Source organism: Ambystoma mexicanum, chromosome 13 (assembly GCF_040938575.1).
Source record: "Ambystoma mexicanum isolate Mex_15411 chromosome 13, UKY_AmexF1_1, whole genome shotgun sequence".
NCBI lineage: Eukaryota > Metazoa > Chordata > Amphibia > Caudata > Ambystomatidae > Ambystoma > Ambystoma mexicanum.
In genome coordinates this window covers 553,519,840-553,540,199 of record NC_090938.1, presented here as the reverse complement: position 1 = coordinate 553,540,199, position 20,360 = coordinate 553,519,840, and the positions used below count along the sequence as shown (strand labels likewise).

The 20,360-nt window shown below is 48.2% G+C and overlaps 1 protein-coding gene across 1 annotated transcript in view; it reads right to left on the bottom strand.

Moving 5' to 3' along the window:
• Positions 1 to 947: 947 nt before the first annotated feature.
• LOC138521466 (reticulon-4 receptor-like 2) overlaps positions 948 to 20,360 on the bottom strand; it is a 90,909-nt gene continuing 71,496 nt past the window's right edge. Inside the window, exon 2 of the mRNA XM_069634338.1 lies at positions 948 to 4,866. Coding sequence (XP_069490439.1) covers positions 3,417 to 4,478 — 1,062 coding nt within the window. The 5' untranslated portion in view covers positions 4,479 to 4,866 and the 3' untranslated portion in view covers positions 948 to 3,416. The remainder of the gene's footprint in view (positions 4,867 to 20,360) is intronic.

Below are 20,360 nucleotides of genomic sequence, written 5' to 3'. Positions count from 1 at the left end.
CAATCATCATTGTCGACCACAGGTGGGTGCACTACTTTAGGCGCAGTATATTAGTATAGCTGGCAATCACCCTGTGATTAATCTGGTTGAGGTAGACTGGCTCTAACTGTATATTTATGTTTTGTATATTTGTGTTTTTAGACGTGATATTCCACATGCTCAAGGGGCAAGAAACAAAGTTTCTCAGTAAGCAAGACCGTCCTGAAGATGGCCGTATAACTATTTGATTGACCAGCTTTCACCACGTTGGTACTACATAGAGGCCGAAACATATGTCGACTATAGGAAAACTTAATTGTGTTTTTTCTGGTGTCTTGCATAGTGAAATTGACAATTATGCTTCTAATACATGTTAATTGTAGCACCCCGGACTCTCACAAATCTAATGATTGATATGCAACTGTTTATGAATGCATGTAGTAATTTGTAATTGTTTGTTTTTTAATAATTTTTAAACAATGAAAATATTAAAAAGATTTTTCTATTTTTTGTAAAAACGAATCCAGTCTTCAATAATGTATCGCCCAACAGGTGTATTTTTCTGCTCTATTATTAAGCAGGTTTAGTGCATCCCTCCCCTGTGTTCTTTGACAGACCAAAGAGAGAGGGGTAGTCAGTCTGGGTTTTTCTCTTTTTTTTCTTTTCTTTTTTTTTCTTCTTGACCCTGGCCAGTCTGGCTTCAGACCCGTCCTGACCTGAAAAGAACAGCAGACTCTGAGGGCTGCGCTGCTCTCATCCTCCTTGACCTCTCAGCAGCCTTTGACGCAATTAACCATTCCATCTTCACGAACAGACCCTTTGACCTAGGCATAAGGGACTCTGCACTCAGATGGATGTCCTCTTTCTTCTCCGACCGCTCCCAAATCATCTCTCTCCATCCTTTCTCCTCTGCCCGGGAGCCTCCCTCTCCCCCTCCTCTTCAACCTCTACCTTTCGCCCTCCCCAAGCTCATCCGTTCCCACAATCTCACCTGTTACAACTATGCTGACAACACGCAGATCATCCTCAAGATTCCGAACTCTCCATCCTCACCCCACCCAGATCTCACATCCTGCCTCTCAGACATTGACCTCTGGATGACGAAAAATCACCTGCTCCTTAACCCCAGAAAAACCAAAACCCTGATCTGCGGCAAAACAGCTCTCCTTCCCCAGCCTATCCCATGGCCGCATTCATTAGGACCTGCGCCCACAGCATCCCCCTCAGTCAAAACCTAGGATGCACTTTTCGCTCAGACCTGACCCTCCCCGTCACATCAATGCAGTCTCCAGATCGTGCACCTTACACCTTGCACCTTACACCTCTGCATCATCAAGCAGATCTTTCCTTATCTCTCCTACCCCCATAGAGTTCCTGCAATCATGGCTATCATTCTCTCGCGCCTACACTACTCTAACTCCCTCTAACTAGGTGCATCTACAAACTCCTCCTTGGACTCTCCCCCAGAAAACACATCTCCCCACACTCAGGACACTCCACTGGCTGCCCATCAGCCGACGGCCTCCTTCAAAGCCATGTACATTACCCACCGCGCATTCCACAAGAAAAAAACGGAATTCCTCCAAAACAAGCTCACTCGCTACCACCCCAACAGAATCCTCTGATCAGGTTCCGGACACCTCCTGGTAGTCCTTCCTTTCAAGTTCTTCAGATTAAGAGGTGCCTGTTTCTCTGTCCTCGCACCCACTTTCTGGAACTCCCTCCCCCTCTACCTCATAGAAGATCACCTGGCCTTCAGGAAAACCCTCAAAACAAGGCTGTTCCCCCTGACTTCCTGATCCCCTGCCTCCCTGTGCCCACTCCCCGCCTCGCACACACACATCCTGCAGACCCCCTCAACCCCTGTAACTTACCCCACCTGCCCTTCTGTCCACTACTAGCCTCTCCTTTCCTTTCAACTGCTTTGCTCTGCCATATTATCTTCCTTGTGGGATGCCAGACATACCTGGAGGACTCAGGTAGTCACTCCAGCAACTCGCACCTAGAATGAATCCTAACAGTGGGCCAGGTATTGCACTTATATGGGCTGGGAGGGTGGGCAATGTATTGCACTTAAAATGCAACGTGCGAAAATCACGCTGATCATCTTGTAGGAGGACAATCGGGCACCTCAGACCCCTCACTCATGGTTGGCACTGCATGGAACCCTAAAGCACAGGAGGGTGGGCTAGGCAGACGCATGTAATCATGAAATGGAGGCCATGGTTTCACACTAGAAGGAACTAGGGATGGCAATCTCCTACTCTAAGAACCTCTCGGAGAGTGAGTATTATGTATTCATCGAGCACTAAGATCGCTTATGAAATATAGCACTGCTTCTTGTACATAGATGAAACCCAGGAAATAGACGTTGTTTGTACAGCTAACCCATTTCTCCTCTTGCACACCACACCTTCACAATTTAGCGGAAGGCACAGTCTCACTCCACACACCATGCAGTCGCATATAACAAAAAGACTATTGTATATCACCTCTGCCATATGAAGCTACTTTTAACGACAGAAATTTGAACTGTAACTTCACATAACTCTCTATCTCCTTAAACACAATCCCCTCCTTTTGTCCAAAGTATGCCTCTCCTGCGCCCAAACACACAGCATTTAGACATGGGTAACTACCATGGTCTTGGCCACCCTCGGATAACTTTAATGGCTGAAATGCACACACGCATAACAGCACATCCCAAATTCTTCCAAATGTTTTGTCTTCCAGAACATACAAGGGTGTTCAATCAAAAGCGCATTGGCACCATAATTATGGTGAATGGCGCTATAACAAATGACAAAATGAATGAATACATTGCAAATAGTTACACAGTCATCAACAAGATAATGCATGATTAATTGCAAAATAAAGTGGCAGAATAGAGGTCTAAACCCTAGCAGGGGTTTGCCAGGGTCTACCGGCGTCTGCCGGCGCAGTAATGCTACAGGTTGCAGACTGGTGTTAAGTTGGCTGTGGCGGTTCCTTGTGAACCTCTATTCTGGATCGGACTGTGCCATAAGGCACAGGAGATAGGTAGCCACACAGTGAGGGAGATGCTTGGCCTGAACCAACTTCAAGTACAAACTACCAATCAAGTGAGATACGACATGCAGTTCCAAAATAGCAGCACAAGCCAATGCAAAGGTGCTGAATCAAAGAGGCAACAGGGGGAGTCCTGGGGAAAGTCACTGTAGTAACATCATTATCAATGAATGATTATAAGGGCGTGAGCTTGAAAGATCAGTGCTTTTCAACCATTTGACATAAGTGCCACCCAAGTTTATAATTTTCAGACTGGGATCCAGTGGAGTGAAATAGAACAAACAAGGCTGCGTCAGCATACACCATGGTGCCAGAGTTCCTATCGGTCTGCAAGCTTCCATGAGAAAGCACCACTGACTTCCCACACGTGCCTACTCCAGAGCGCTTCCTTACTTCTCCTGTGAGTCAAAGGGCCCATCCGACTCATTCCAATTCTTTTCCTGGTTCTTTTTCCTGTTCCTTTCTGCCATCACAATAGCTGCAATGACAGTTACCAGGACAGTGATGGTGATGACCAGGACTGTGGCAGTTTCAGCCACACAGAGTTGTGTGTCCACAGAGATGAGCAAGGCGCCGGCCAGTTGCAGAGGACTTGAGCAGGTGAGGTTCTCATAGTCATCCACATGCAAGTGCCGCACACTCATGATCTTACCGAAAACTCTCTGGAGTTCACAGTCACAGATCCAGGGGTTCCGGGACACCTGCAGGTGAGTGCTCAGTGTGTGAATGTTCAGGAATGTCTTGAACTTGAGATGGTTCAGTTGGTTTCCTGACAGAACCAGCAGGGTTACGGAGTGTAGAGAGGCAAAGGAATCCACCTCAATGACACTCAGATTGTTCCTTGCCAGGTTAAGAACTTCCAAGTTCTGCAGCATGAAAAAGAAGCCATCATGAATTACTTCTAGTCTGTTGGCCTGCAGGTAGAGGTGGCGAAGCTTGGATAGACCCCTGAATGCCCCCCTCTCAATAAAGGTCACCTGGTTGTGGCTCAGGTCCAGCTTCTCTAAGCTCTCCATGTGCTGCAAGCTCTTGAAGCTCAGGTGCTCCAACTCATTGAAGGCCACCCGCAGTTCCTTGAGTGACACTAGATCATTAGAGAAGTCATGGGACAGCTCGTCGATGAGGTTTCGGCTGATGTCTAGCTTCTCCAGGAAGCCCAGGGACTCAAAGGCATTGAGATGAATGCTTCGGATGTAGTTGCTGGAAAGGAGTAGGATCTTCATGGACCACAGAGCATTGAACAAACCTGGTCCCAGCTCCGTCAGGTTGTTGCGTCTCAAATCCAGCATCCACGTACTGTGCGGGATATTCTGTGGCACATGGGCAAGCTTGTGGCCCCGGCAGTCTACAAAATTAGATGCCACATAGCAGTGGCATGTGTGTGGGCAGGACTTGGAGGATTCAGAGGTCACGAGCCACTGCAGAAGAACAGCCATAACTAAGAGAAACATGCTGAGCCTGGGACGTACTGGTGTTGTGTCATTAGGAGTTCAGACTGTCACCAAGATGGAAATCGAGAAATAGCTCTGAGCCGCAGAGGGGATTGTCTTTCTGTGGAAAGTACAGTAACATGAGCTCTCCTGCAACCTATTAAAGAAAGTGTTTCCTTACTTTTGGTCCTATGGTTTGCAGGGCAGCTAAGGTGCTGTGCTAAAAAAAAGAAATTTGGTGGCTGTGACCTCAAGAGAATAATGATCATGTGAGTATCTCTGGCAGAAGGTTCTCATTCAGAGCACGTGGGCCTTTCTATGCTTCTCCTTGAGTATCTTGCTCAGTAGCTGATTCTCACCTGCATATTTCTTAAAGCGCTTTGCTCAATCGTTCGTCTCACTAGGACATCTGAAAAAAGAAAGGAGAGAAATCCATCAGCCCTTTAGATGACATGCCTGTCTAATACAACATGAATGAATATTATACAAGGAATTATGTTATGTAAGTTATTGGGTCCTATGTAGCACAGTCTCTGCCATTTGCATGGCCTCTTTTGTATTAGCGCTTTGAGTCCTGCAAGAGAGTGGGAGGTGGTTGGTAGTAGAGGGTGGAGAGCAAGGTTGCAGTTGCTAAAAACAGGTTGTGTGAGTCAGATAAGAGAAACCACGCCCTGGCGCAGGTATGCATCTATGTATTATGAAACGTGTGGTGATGTATGTATTGCACTGCAGTGTGGTTGAGTTGCTTCATGCCACATGGTGTGCAGTGGCACGTTTCCTGCTTGTGTTAACCTAATCGATGGGTGGAGATCATGTGCAGGCAGTGTGTAGTGAGAAGGTCAGAAGAGAATGCTCAGTGTGAATGGGTACTAGCTATACTTCAAGAGCAGCATAGTGTGCTCCAGGGTGGTGGTTTAGAGCTACACGGTTGTGAGTTAGGAGGCTGCGATTTAGTTGTTGGTGTTTAGCCAACAATCACCTCAGAGCTGTGGGGAGAGTAGCAGGGGGCTGAGTTACCTTGCTCTTCTGTGCTAATTTGCTATCCAAAGAGCTGCCCCTCACTGCCCCTACACACATGCTGTCTTCCACTGGCATCTGCAGACAGTTGCCACTTTCTTTCCTTATCTCTCTCTCCCCCCCACCCCCCTTTTGTTCTCATTCATGAACGTTCTGGGTAAATACAAACACTCACGCCAATTTTCGAAAGTTCTATTAATATGCGTATGCACAAATGATTAATGAAAAAAAAAATTTGCATTGAAATTTCCATAGAGGCTAAATAATTACAGTCCATGACAACTTTCGAGATTATTGCCACAGATATCGCCCTTATCCCGAAGAAACCTAAATAATTCAGAGAAGCAGATCAGCCAACTCAAGATATTCACTTTGTAAGTAAACAAAAATGATTGATTTTCCTGTATATGTGCTGAAGCCAAAACAGAATGAGCCATATACACCACAAAGCACACAAAACATGTACAGACCCAACACACACACACACACACAAACACAAATACCCCGCAATGAAACATATTCTGCAAAACCCACAAAATTATCTGCTGCACCCAACACGCTATATGGCCAGTGCAGGTAGAAGGACAAAGTGAAATGGAAAACAAATCATAAAATGAAAATTATTGTGAGGTGGATGATGCCAATTGAAAAGGCAAGTTATATTGAATTAGCACAGTGACAATGGGAATGAAACAGGGACATAGCAGCAGAAATACAGGCCGAAAGATTAGGGAAAGGGAGAAACAGGAACATTTGATGAAGCAAAGACAGAAATGGTAAAAGGAAAAAACCTGGCTGATCGAAGAGTTAATGTAAGAACAGAATCAAACCTAAACCCACAGAATTTTAATGGGCCAGACATGTACCCGACAAGATCTTAAAGAAGAAACCCAGAAGGTTGGGTCCCGGAAAGACGGGGGGGCCCTACAGACTACAATTTCTAATTTACAGGAGGTGAGTCTGAGGAAGTTCCAAGACATGCAGTCAGAGATGGTAGACAACAGAGCTGGAAGTTTAGGGCCATAGTACCCAGCTGTCCATCCATTTGGATGAGGAGTGGGGTATCATGGCATAAGTGTAGAAAGAGAATCCACAAGAGGCACCTCATGTGGCCAGACCAAGGACATAAAGGCTAAACAGACAAGGGCTGCGAGAAGAGACCTACAGAACACCTTTAAATAAAAAATGTATTAATGTGTATGGCTAATACAATGAAGCCTTTTGCATACATATCACACTAAATACCAAAAGTTAAAAAGATAAAACAACCAATGATCAATTATATATAAAATCAAAAACATTAAAAATAATCCAACAATTCATCTACTACTAATTCATATTATACTATTCATTAATAGATGCCTATACAAATTGCATTATTAAAATAGTTAAAAACTACCCTTCAAATAAATGTCATTAGACACATCAATGACTGGAATCTACCTCTGTATCTATTCTATACAATTAACCCTGACACTTGTTTGCCTTTTAGGTGTTTTCGTAAAAATCACATACCGTGTATGCTCTCCCAGTCATGCATTAAGGCTGCAGTATTCACAAGGGACTCTGCCGCCACAATCCTAGACCAAAACTGGTCTGTTACAATGCTGCCTGACATTGTGCAGAAACGCTCATAGCCCTTGAGATAAAGGTGAGTTGCCTTCTTACATACCGTCAGAATGTGCCTGCAAGTTTTCAATAGGATTAGCACACAAACATAATCTTTTTCACGTCAAGTACTCTGCCACGCACCAATATGTTCCATAACCAGCAAGATATTTAGATGCAGATACATCAGCCTCATCACGAGTTGGGCGGTATTCCGGTGCATTTTTCATCGAGCGCCATTTGCGCTAACGCCGCAATGCTTGGCTGAAAGTACGCCAGATCATGAGTCCGCGTCCACGCGCACAGGGACATGGTGTTAACGCAAATACCGCTTGATGGAAAAAGTGGCCAGGAACCCGTAAATCCAGCACGCATTGTGCTACTGCAGAGCCGCAGTGCTATTAGCGTGTGCTATTAGTGCATGCGAAACGCGTCACCGTCGGAACGGGAATAAAGCGGCAGCCATTTTGGAAATCACAATCTGCCGAAAATCTCAGCCCCTGCAAGCCATCCACCCCTGTTAATCTAGGAAAATGTTTCAGGAACGCACCAGGGGCAAGTCAGCCCTAAATCGAGTGAGAAAACCGAAGGTTACAGACCAGGGGCTTGCCATACCGGTAGAGGAGGTACATGGACTTCGGGAAGAGCTGCATGGCCCACAGCAGTGCAAGACAAGTGCTCAGCGGCGAGCACAGATCTGGAGGCAAGTCAGCCAGAAGGTGTCTGCGGTGGGCCGTGTGCCATGGGGAGGACTGCCGCAAGCGCGTGAATGACTTGCAGTCCGTGTCTGTGGTCTACTCGCCCAGCACAGGAGTGAGAAAATGGCGTCTGGAGCAGGGCCAGCACCACCACCACCGGAGCTCACCCCCTGGGAGGAGCAGATGATGACACTGACCGACATGGGCACCATTGAGGGAGTTGGAGGAGCGGAGGCTGGCACCGGTACCCAGGAGGCTGCAGGTGAGAAACCCCCCCCCTGAGAATGCATGAATCTGTAAGGGCCATGCCTTCAGACCCCGAGTGAATGTATGTGCATGCAATGTGTGTGTGGCACCGCAACCACTCATTACTGGCCCCTCGTACCACTGTACCCTAGTGCCCCCTTGTACTATAAGTATGTACAATGTATCAACCTAAAGGCCAGGGGAAAGACATCCATGGCACAGCAACGTGATGTGTGTGTGTGCATGAAAGCCCCCCCCCGCACAGCAATATGGGAGGTGTGCGTCCCACCAGACAACTGAAGAAGTCGCATCAACATGTCCAAGCAGTGTCCCTCCCCTGTACCACGTTACACCAATCACAACATGGTGACTCACTAAAATGCAATGGCCAAGCATGATCGAAACTGTGTCCAAACCCACTGTAAGGCATGATATGCATGACACAAATCTAAGCTGCCCTCAACTCATACAACACCCTATGTACCCCACAGGCACACAGCGCTCATCACAGGCCGATGATGATGGGGATGAAGCAACAACATCCAGCCAAAGGTCCCGCCGTGCTTCTACCAGCACCACCACCCAGCAAAGGGACCAGCAAGAAAAAGAAAAAAAAAGACACATGTCACATCCAAGTTCACCCCACCGTAGCCCAACCAGACAGGTGCAGCATCCATATGGCAGCAGGGCGACAGCACCTCAAACACCGGAAGCCACCACGGGCCCTCAGGATGTGGAGGGAGCCACCAGTGGGACTGACTCTGATGAGGCCAACACACACACATCAGCACGACACACTGCACTGCTGTTGTCACCCAGCCTCAGTGTCACACAGGAGATGGGCACACCCCAGGGAAGCCCAGAGCAGGCGCCAGTGGATCCACACACTCCACGTGTACAAGTGCGTCGTGCCCGCACACCTGAGCCAGATGTGGACACACCATCTTATGGCTACCCTGAGGATAGGCACTCCAATCGCAGCAGCCCCATCAGAGGTGGCACCATGTCCCCCTAGAGCCCCCCTCTAACCCCACGCAGAGCTGTCACTCCGATCCCCAGCACACCTGAAAGACCCATCGTCACGGGAGCACCAGTGATGGGGCGGCTGGATGTCATGGAGGCCCGACAGCAGCGAATTGAGGCCATGTCGACAGAGCACACCCGCCACATTAAGGCAATCCGCCGTGCCATACGGAATGCAGCAAAGTCCATGGCATGTGACAATGCATGGACCTGTAGAGTCGTGGAGGGCTGTATAGCGGCCCTGACAGGTTTTGGTCAAAGGGTACGGGAGTTGTGCGAGGTCCAATCCGCACATGCTGAGCAGATGCGGGAGTCAAACAATCTGCTCCACCAGCAGCTGCAGGTCTCAGGAGCAATACCATCTGCCTCAACAACACCCAGAGAGGGATCCCTGGAGGCTTCGCCCAGGCGCCGTTCCCTGCAAAATCTCCCCCGCCGTTCACCAGAGGAACCCGGCCGTGGGAAGCACCCACGTCCATCATAGATCCACATTGCACTATTTCAGGGAGTTCTGAGGGTAGTGGAGGGACTATGTGATGGGGAGTGTACAGGGGGTTGGGGGATTGTGTGATGGGGAGTTCACAGGGGGGTTGGGGGTTTGTTAAAAATAAAAAATAAATCCTGTTCAAAATGCACACAAAGAATGGACATTCATGATTGAGTTGAAGTGCTCTGTATTTTACAAGTGATATGTGTCAAATGTATCAATCCAGTGGATCAAAAATAATTGTCAATCAAGGCCTGCCTGGCCAACCTCCCTCCCTCACCCCATCCCTATGTGCATGTGCCACGGCTTCGGCCACATTTTCATCATCACTCCCATCCCCAGGTGGCTGGCCATCAGCATCAGGGGGCAGTGGCACATGCCTGCGACAGCAAATGTTGTGCAGCATAGGTAAGTATGATTTTGCCAACTTTCTCTGGTGCATACATCAATGCCCCTCCTGTACGGTCTAGGCACCGGAAGCCTGCCTTCAGCAGTTCAAATGCCCTTTCCACACAGATGCATGCATGCCCATGGGCAATGTTGTATGCCAGCTCAGCTGGAGTGTGTGGATGACGCACAGGAGTCATGAGCCATGTGTACTGTGGGTATCCAGAATCACCTGCACGGGAAAGAATGCATACATTAGGGCAAGGTCGGTTCAGTGGGTGTAGAAGGCTCAGTCATTTGTGACATTGGCAGCAGAATCAAGCATGTGTTGAGAAGGATCATGCTATCTCAGTGAAATGTTGGTATACATCCTTCACCTTCTGAGACATGCATGGCCTGAGGTTTACATGCAGCAGTGTATCAATTAATATGTGAATGCTTTTGTGTGTCACTCTCATGTAGCACACGTACGCTATTTTCAATATGGTTACTTTCCTTTTGGTGTGTGCTGTGCAAGGTGCAGCATTCAATCAATGGACTACTTACTGCATGAACCACCCCTGTGTCTAAATGCCACAGTACTCTGTCCCTTATTACTGGGTGAGGGTACCCTTATATCTGCATGTTCATGCAACATGTTGGTAAGCCATGTGTCAATGCATTCGCTATGGCTGGTGTTGGGTTTGCTACTTAGCACAATCATGTACATTTGGCCATGCATGTTATTGGCCAATCAGTGGTCAGTATCTTAGGGATGGCCATTGTCGTGACTCTGACTACTTGTGTATAGTGGCTTTGTGGGTGTGCCTACATTAGGACTCTATTGGCATGACTGTCTGGTGGCCAGGGTGGGATGTCTCTTCTGTGTCAGGGTGAGGAACAGCACTGCGACACACACAAGATGCTTTGTGGCAGTTGGGCTTCCATATGTGACTGTGCTTTCACAAGTGTGTGCCATTCAGACTGTGTTCTGCTGTGTTGAACGTGTGCAAGGTTTCACGTGCGAGGCACATGCATGGAAATGTTGCAGTGCTAGTGCTGCCTGTGTCTCATGCTGGCATGCAGGAATTCCTGTGTATATGCCCCCTCCCCCAACAGATGTAATTTGGCATGCATTTGAGGCTAATTTTGTACTCACCCAACATCCATGTGTTTTGGCCTCAGTGCCTCTCCATGTAGGCCGACATGGTACTGTTGCGCAGGACCATGGAGTCGTGGGTGGATCCTGGGGAGCGGGCGCAGCAGTGGGTGAAGGTTAGGTCAGGGCTACACGTCATCTGCACGTTCCTAGAATGGAAATTCTTATGGTTCCTGTAGGCTGCCTCATGTTGCCAGGGTGCTACTAGTGCTACATGTGTGCAGTCCAGGGCTGCTATGACGTTCGGGAATTGGGCAATGGCATAGAACTGGATCTTGAGCTGGTTGACCTGTGCCTGTGTGGCTGGCAATGCAATGTGGAGTAGCAGTGCATCCAGCACCCGTCCCAGCATGGCACTGAAGGTGGACTGGGCCATGCCATGCATCATGGCAACAGTATGTTGGTAGCTGCCAGTCCCGAGTTACTGTAGTACCAACACAAGTTTGATAAGTGGAGGCACAGCAGTGCTGATGGCTAGACGGCTGCCTATGTCAGCCTGGATTGTGTCCAGCAACTGGGTGATGGTTGCCCTGTCCAGCCTGTACTCGGTCACCAGCTGCCCATCAGTCAGGGCCCAGGGTGTTGGCCTGACCCTGGGGATGGCTGGCCGTCTTGCTGGTGCTGGTCGCCTCCTCCTTCTCCTCATCCCCACCACCCCCTGTGCTCCTAGGACCCTGGGCTGGTTGGCAGGCCTCTGTAGCTCCAGGCGCAGCAAGTAGATGTCATCATCAAGGCTCCCGGCTAAAAATGGCAATATGGTGTTGGGAAGGGTGTGTTGTGCATGTTTGGATCTTTCGTAGGCCTCTGGTGTGCATTGTTTTCACCTGGGCCCTTATTGCTGTCTCCTCCCTGCTCCTGCTGGTGAAATGGTTTTGGGTGGGTGTGTTTGTGCATGGGTGGGTCCTTTGTAGGCCTCTGATATGCATTGTTTTTACCTGAGCCTTTATTACTGTCTTCTCCCTGCGACTGCTGGTGAAATGGCCCCCTTACACTGGAACTCCCTACCTTTCTCTATCCGTTCCTCCCCTTCCTATTCTTCCTTCTGCTCTTCATTAAAATCTCTTCTTTTTCATTCCCCTCCATAATCCCCTTCCCCCTCTTCATCTTCTTTCCCTCTTTCTTCTACCCTTCTCTTTGTTCTTCTTTATCTTCCCCTTCTATTCTAAATCTCCCTTCTTCCTACTATTCACCTTACTCACTACTCTCGCTCCCCCTTCTTTCTCCACCCCCCTCCTCCCCTCTTCTTTCTCATATGTAAATGGTTCTACATGCTGATTTTCTGGTTTGATTCATGTTTACCGTTATAGCTTCTACTGTTCCATGTTTAATGTATATTTTGTTGTTCATTGTAAAGCGCCTTGGATTAAGGCGCTATATAAAACAATAAATACTAATACAAATGGTGTTGGGTGGGTGTGTTGTGCATGGGTGGGTCTTTTGTAGGCCTCTGGTGTGCTTTGTTTTCAGCTGGGCCCTTATTGGGTCTCCTGTGTTCTTTTACCTTCAGCATTTGGCTAGGGGTTTTTTTTTGGTGGTTTTAACACCCGTTTTCTGGCACTAATAGTGGTAACATCGGACTTGTGATGGCTCTGTGATAGCGCGATTGGGTGCCGGCGCTGTTACAGCCGGCTGTACTACCGCCGGCTGTAATAGCGCCGGCATGATTTACAGTTGTGATCCGGCAGAGCGGTATTGGCGGCGCTAATACCGTTTCCGCCGGATTTAAGGGTTACCGCCCAACTTGTGGTGTGGCCCAAAAAGAGTCTTAATGTGTGTACCCATGCCATAATAAGGTAGCTGCACAGCTCATGATATTCAACACTTTGTTTAGCATACTCTACATAACGCTGTTCTTCTCTAATATACCAATAGATCTCCTTCAGTCCCATTCCTGTGTCTTGAGGTTTAGTTTATGTAAATAAAAACCATGATCTGTTGCTTCTTTTAGAGGCAGTCCAATATTCTCCACATGGACTTGCACATAATCAACCAATCCGAGGTGTGCATTGTTACCCCTTCTGTAGTGTACATGTCCTTTAGACATAGTAAGTATATCAGCCGTGTCAATTATGGCCATAGCTTGATTTATTTTTAAGAATAGCTTACTACAAGTTAATTTCCTAATGGTGAATAAGGAGGTAGTGCCAAGTTCCATTCTCAAGACAGCCACAGGAACAGTCGTGGGTAAGCACAGAAGTGATTTAAGTATTTTTCCTTCTAATTTATCTAGCCAGCCCACGTGCTTTTCAGGAAACGTTTCTAAGCTATATAGAATACATGGTACACCTGCTTTGGTATACACTTCCAGTATTCCCTCTACAGACTCTCCACCAACTCTCTTAATAAATCCTCTCAATACCAACCATTGTCGCATCACTTTTGCTTTAACATAGGCATACTATTGAGAGGATGTAGGAACACTGTAAAAGGTAGCCCAAGATAAACATATGTTTTAACCTGCTCCAATTTTGCACCATTAATATGCCAGCTAAACCTGGTAGCATGACGACCTTTACTCCAAATGTGCATAACCTTGGTCTTTACATAGTTGATCTTCAAGCGGTTAGCATCCGCAAACTGAACAAGGATATCAATGGCTCTATGTAGGCCAAGTGGGGTGCGGTCAAGTAAAACGCTGCCATCCACATAAGCTCCACAGTAGCACTACCCCACCAATACATGGCGGAAAGGTCCGTGCTTAATTTCTCGCCCATGTCGGCCACATAGAGGTTGAATAACAGGGGCACAAGGATGCACCCCTGCTTCAATCCCCTATTGGTAGGCATGGGGAAGAAGATATCCCCATCCTGCGAGAGACGCACCGTAACAGTTGTGTCAGTGTATAGGGCCTTAATAAAGCGCTGCAGATATTTATCAATAACCCATCTTTCTAGTTTAGACCATAGGATGTAGTGGTTGATGCAATCAAATGCTGTCGTTTAATCGACAAAACATAAAAAAGGCCACTATCGGACCCACTTATCACATCAGCAGCTAACATGCGTAAAACCCACATAACCTGTATAGTGGAAAAGCCCTTGCTAAATTCTAGCTGGTGGGATTTAAGCAACTTGCTATCACTAGCCCATTTGTTAAACAATTGTAATAAAATTGTTGCAAAAACTTTGTTGCTATTATCTAGCATGGCTAAAAGTCTATAGTTCTTAAGGTCTATGCGGGAGCCACGTTTATATATCGGGACCAGTACTGAATTAAGCCAACTCAGAGGGAGCACTCCCAGTATGCATATTTTGATGTACATTTCATGTAAAACTCTGGCCCAAAATTGGGGATTAGATTTTAAGACAACATTGGCTAGGCCATCCGGCACTGGGGCCCTGGATGGTTTTAATTTTGCCATGATATCAAGGATGTCACTGATTTCAATATTCAGAACTGGGCAACCCAAGTAAGCAAATGAAGGCTTGCATTTCACAATACAATGTAAGTCTGATATAAGTGCCAGAAATTCTGCGAGTCATGTACAGGCATCGGTCCGTATACCATTTTCCAGTTGGCTGATTCAAGACTAGATTTGTGGCACGTAACCAATTTTTATATTTAGAAGAAATAACACCTATCTTAATTTTTTGTTCTTGTAAGTTCAGGTTCTTATTTTCCTTGTTGGACCACTTTCTTGCATAGCAAGCACTTTTAAATTTGGATCTTGTAATCAAAGATTCTAGAATTGTCCTTGACTTGTCCAGTCATCTTCCCTGCCATGTAAAGCCAAGGCTTAATTAGTGCACATAGTTCACCCAAATCACTGTTACAGCGGTATAGTGCTTCTTCCGGATAGCAAGCTATCCACACTATATACTCATTGGCCCTCTCAGACCACACAATTCTATTAGCCTGGGTGTTAACCGACGCCTTGCCTAGTTCTACCTTCCTGTTCTTCTGAGAATATACTTGAAAGGTAGTTTTCATCATTGCGTGATCACTAACTGTAGTAAAAACAATTTCATACTTCAATGTTTTACAGTGCAGAGTGTCCGTAAAGAATATACTGTCCAAACATGAGCTACTGCACCTATTAGTCCATGTAACAACCTCCAACAGAGTTTCATTCTTGCTTGGCAACAAGGGTACGAGATTAAATTCCAGTAGTACTTCCGACCACTTCCCGCCCTTCAGTATTAGTACTCGAGAATGTTCTGAGAGCAGACTCCATTGGTCGTCCCTTATGTCGTCACTTACCAAGTTAATACGCTCCACATTAAAGTCACCACCAATCATTATACTTCCCTTAGGGTTCTTTGACTTCCATGTTGACAATAGCTCACCACCAATTTCAACAGTGAAACAGTGACATCAAATGTCTTCTACACAAGAGTACACAAGAACACAAGAGTAAAACGCACACCAAAATACATGAGTGGGGGAAAAACAGCTCACACTCTCTCCAGGTAAAAAAAATCAAGTCCTCAAAAACCAGCAAATTTGCAGGGCTCCTCTAATGAGAAGGGAATTAGCACATTTATGAGAATTCTCCCGGCGGTCGCAGATCTTCTCGCCAGAGAAGGAGGCGCGATTCTGCACCACAACTCTGGATCGCTGAACCGCTGAACCTGAAGGCCTGGCTACTGCAGCACTAGAGTTTGGGGGCCACGATCTCCAAGCGGATTGTAAGGAGGTGCTTACCAAGGCCAGAGCTTTGTCTACTCTCAAATGCTATGGGCTCAAATGGAAGAGGTTTGCTGTTTTGTGCCGTACTCAGAAGATCGACCTTCTACGAGTCACTGCTTCGCAGGTGCTTCCGTAGTTGTCGTTGGCCAAGGCAGGACTGGCCCATGCTTCCATCAAAGTTCATCTGGCGGCTATCTCCAACTACACCAGATTGCCTGCACGATCATCCTTATGGTTGCATTGATTGATCAGGGAGTTTGTTAAAGCACTATTCGAGGGGATTGTGTCCTCCGACGTATTCCATATCTATGACAGATAATGTCCACAGCTCTGCTGCTTTGGAACATTTTCGGCAGAGGGCGTCCTGCGTCGATCTCATGTCCCGCGGTGCATCAGTCGAGGATCGACGTCACTGGATGTTATATATAGGACTCACAACGCCCGTAGCCTCAGTTCTGTTTTTTCCGCAAACGTGTTTGCTTCGGAATCTCGGCGCGCTCGATTCTTCCCTTCGAACCATGTCTTCATCTTCCTCTACTTCCCCGAGGCTGGGCTTGCGAAGTGTCGGGACTGCGGGTCGAAAAAAATGTCCATCACGGACCCGCACAACATCTGCCTCGGGTGCCTCGGCGAAAGCCACGCCACCGACGACTGCGAGGACTGCCGGTCCCTGACGTCTAAGGCCTTGCGGGAGCATAAGGGGAAATTAAGGGTAGGTATGGGGTCCAAGCTCTGTAATTCGAAGTCCGCTGGTCTTTCGGCCGTTGACTCGAGGGGCGACTCTCTGCATCAGTGAAAATCCACAGCTCGGTCTAGGAGTGGTTCCCGCCATTCCTCTACCTCGTCGAGGCATTCTAGGAAGCGCCGTCACTGGTCGCCTTCCCCGTCCTCGTCGCAGGAGGACTCCGCCAGACGGTTGATTTTTCCCACCAAGTCTTCGTCGCCGGCCGAATGGGATTCATTCCGCCAGCAGATGTTAGTGATTTTTCAGTCGCAAGGCACAGTTCCGCCCGCGCCTTCGAAAGAAGCCGGCAGGGAACAGGCTCGGTCCACCACTCGCACGCCTTCGGGCACAGGAGAACAGCGTGATCATAAGGAGCCATCGAGGTCCCGATCGGACAAGGGCGATCGCCATACCGTGCCTGCAGGAACATCTCTGCATCTGTCCTGGGCCGTCCAATAGTTCACACATGGCATTAACTTGCATTCAGGCCCACGTGCACCCCCTTGCCTCCCCTGCCCTTCCGTGTTATCATTCCCCTTCTCCCTCCCCCTACACCCGCCCGCCGTCCCTGATTGGTGCTTCCATCACACCGATAGAACCTAGAGAGGCCCCGCTCGCCCCCACTGGTGCCTGGCCCATTGAGGTGAGTGTTGAACCCTAGCAGGCCCAAATGTTGCTCTGCTCCACCTGCTGATTCGGCCCCCAGGCCCGCGTGCACCCCCTTGCCTCCCCCTGCCCTTCCATGTTATTCCCCTTCTCCCTCCCCTACACCCGCCCACCATCCCTGATTGGTCCTTCCATCGCACTGATACAACCTAGCGAGGCCCGCTCGCCCCACTGGTGTCTGGCCCATTGAGGCGAGTGTCACACCCTTGCTATACTTACTGACATCTGAGCACGGTGAGTGTCGCCCCTAACCACCTCATCTGCCTAAAACTCCTTGGAGGCCCCCAGGTGCTTTCCATACCAGCTCCAGGCCGCCCGCGACCGCTTCCTGCTTCTCTTCCCTCCCTCCTCCCGTCCCGCTCCCATTGGTCCGTGGATCTCCATCATCATCACTGCGGCTAAGGGCCCAAGGCCAAGGGCGGCTCCAACAGAGGCGGCCCCAGGAAGTGTCAACAGGGGGAGCAGTGGCCAGCTGTCAACCATCATCTACAAGGACCAGTAAGGTAGGAGTGGCCGGGGTCAAGAGTAGAGCAACCACTCTACCCGAGATTCCGAGCCACTTACCAAATGCAAAGTAAAGAAGGTAATCAGCCCCGCTGCATCTCGTTCCCTCACCCTCAAACTTAATCATCATTTAATACTGTACCAATCTAGCCAGGCACAGACGCCTCTCCTCTGTACAGACCTAAACGGGTATCACCAGTTCACCAGGGGCTCTGTCTCCAAATTGTTTAGATTGCATGTTAGGCCTCTCTCCCCCTATACAGGTCTCTCAAGTCTAGCAGGGGTTCTGTCTCCAAATGGTATGACGTTTTGATCGCGCTGGCTGATAGGTCTCTCTCCCACTATACAGGTCTGTCAAATCTAGCAGGGGTTCTGTCTCCAAATTGCATTGTATGATGTTTAGATTGCATTGATAGGCCTCTCTCCCACTATACAGCTCTCTCAAATCTAGCAGGGGTTCTGTCTCCAAATTGTATGACGTCTAGATGGCATTGATAGGCCTCTCTCCCACTATACAGGTCTCTTGGATCGAGCAGGGATTCTGTGTCCAAATTGCATTGTGTGATGGTTGGATTGCATGGCTAGGCCTCTCCCCCACTATGTCGGTCTCTCAGGTCTAGCAGGGGTTCTGTCTCCAAATTGTATGACTGTTCGATTGTATTGATAGGCCTCTCTCCTACTATAAAGGTCTCTCAAATCTAGCTGGGGTTCTGCCTCCAAATTGTATGACGGTTAGATTGCACTGATAGGCCTCTCTCCCACTATACAGGTCTCTCAAATCTAGCAGTGGTTCTGTCTCCAAATTGCATTGTATGATGTCTAAATTGCACGGTTAGGCCTCTCTCCCACTATACAGGTCTCTCAAATCTAGCTGGGGTTCTGCCTCCAAATTGTATGATGTTTAGATTGCACGGATAGGCCTCTCTCCCACTATACAGGTCTCTCAAATCTAGCAGGGGTTCTGTCTCCAAATTTCATTGTATGATGTCTAAATTGCACGGTTAGGCCTCTCTCCTACTATACAGGTCTCTCAAATCTAGCTGGGGTTCTGCCTCCAAATTGTAATGAAGTGTGTTGGTGTAGATCGGATGCGCGTACAGAACGGATGAATATGTTGAGTGGAGGAGTGTGTCGAGCGGAGGAGTGTGTAGTGAGGAGGAGTGTGTAAGTGCGGAGGAGTGTGTAAGTGTGGAGGAGTATGTAAGTGCGGAAGAGTGTGTAAGTGCGGAAGAGTGTGTAAGTGCGGGTGAGTGTATATGAGCGAACGTCTTTGTAGAGCAAATGAATGCATATAGCAGATAGCTGCGTGCAAAGAACGAGTGCATATAGCGGAAGAGTGCATAGAGCGGAAGAGTGCGCAGGGTGGAGGAGTGCGCAGGGTGGAGGAGTGCGCAGGGCGGAGGAGTGCGCAGGGCAGAGGAGTAGGTAGAGAGGACGGAACGGGTGAAGTATGTGGATGGAATGGGTGACTGTAGAGCGGACGAGTGACGAGTGCTTACAGCGGACGGGTGCTTACAGCGGATGAGTGCCTAGAGCGGATGAGTGCCTAGAGTGAATGAGCGCGTAGAGCGGATGAGTGCGTAGAGCCATTGAGTGCGTAGAGCGGACGGAACGGATGAAGTATGTGGATGGAATGGGTTGCGTATGTGGATGGAACGGATGATGTATGTGGATGGAACGGAAGAAGTATGTGGAAGGTACTGGTGTAATATGTGAAAGGTACGCAGAATTATATGGATGGTACGGGTGAAATACTGGATGGAGTGCATAAAACAACTTAGAATACATGGAATGGATCGGAATACATGGAACGGACTGGAATACGTGGAACGGATCGGAGGGCGTGTATCGGGCTGGAGGGCGTTGATCGGGCTGGAGGGCGTGGATCGGGCTGGGGGGCATGGAGCGGGCTGGGGGGCATGGAGCGGGCTGGAGTGCGTGGAGCGGGCTGGAACGCATATAATTGCGTGACTTACATGGAATGGTTTGGAGTGCATGGAACGTTTGAAAGAGCATGTAACCCATCATATCACATCACCACGCTTACTCTCTTCTTTACACTGCCATTCAACTAGAACACAGATACTATGACACCATTCGGTATAGCTGTTCTCATACCAACATCTGCCTCATACTCCCCATCACTCTAACTAAACACTGCTGGTTACACACCCCCCAGCCAGGCGTTCTCCTCAGGCTTAACGCAGCCACAATCGGTCTGGATAAATCCTGCCAGAACGAACACATATCCTTATCTCTCAACCACCACACCTACCGCTAAGAAGCAGCTATTAAATGAATGCCACACCAGCTGCACACATATCCGGTGCTCACACGCACCTTTGACTCTCTCTAGTGACTTGAACTTCGGTTCCCAAGGGCGTTCAACCTACCAGCGCCTTCAGACCATACCAATGGTATATAAGGCGCTATATAAATGCAAAGTAACATAACATAACATTTAAACATGGGCTATTGCTAGTAGCTCGCTTTTCTCAATACAGATGCATTGTGTGTAGTATGATGGAATTGTTGATGGCTTATTGTACTGCTGGTTATAAGGGTAGGTCCACGCAGAACGTCTATCTTCATACAAAGCTTGTATAGGGCCGGGTTGGTCCTTGGCTATCACCGGCATATAAGTAGATACGTGGGCCAACCCATTATCAGATATGGGCTTGGGCATTGTCCTCAAGTCTGCAGGCTCTGCTGTATTTTGTGAGAATTCCCAGGCCGTATTCGATCTGCATTGTGTACCCATATCAACTTTTGTTTG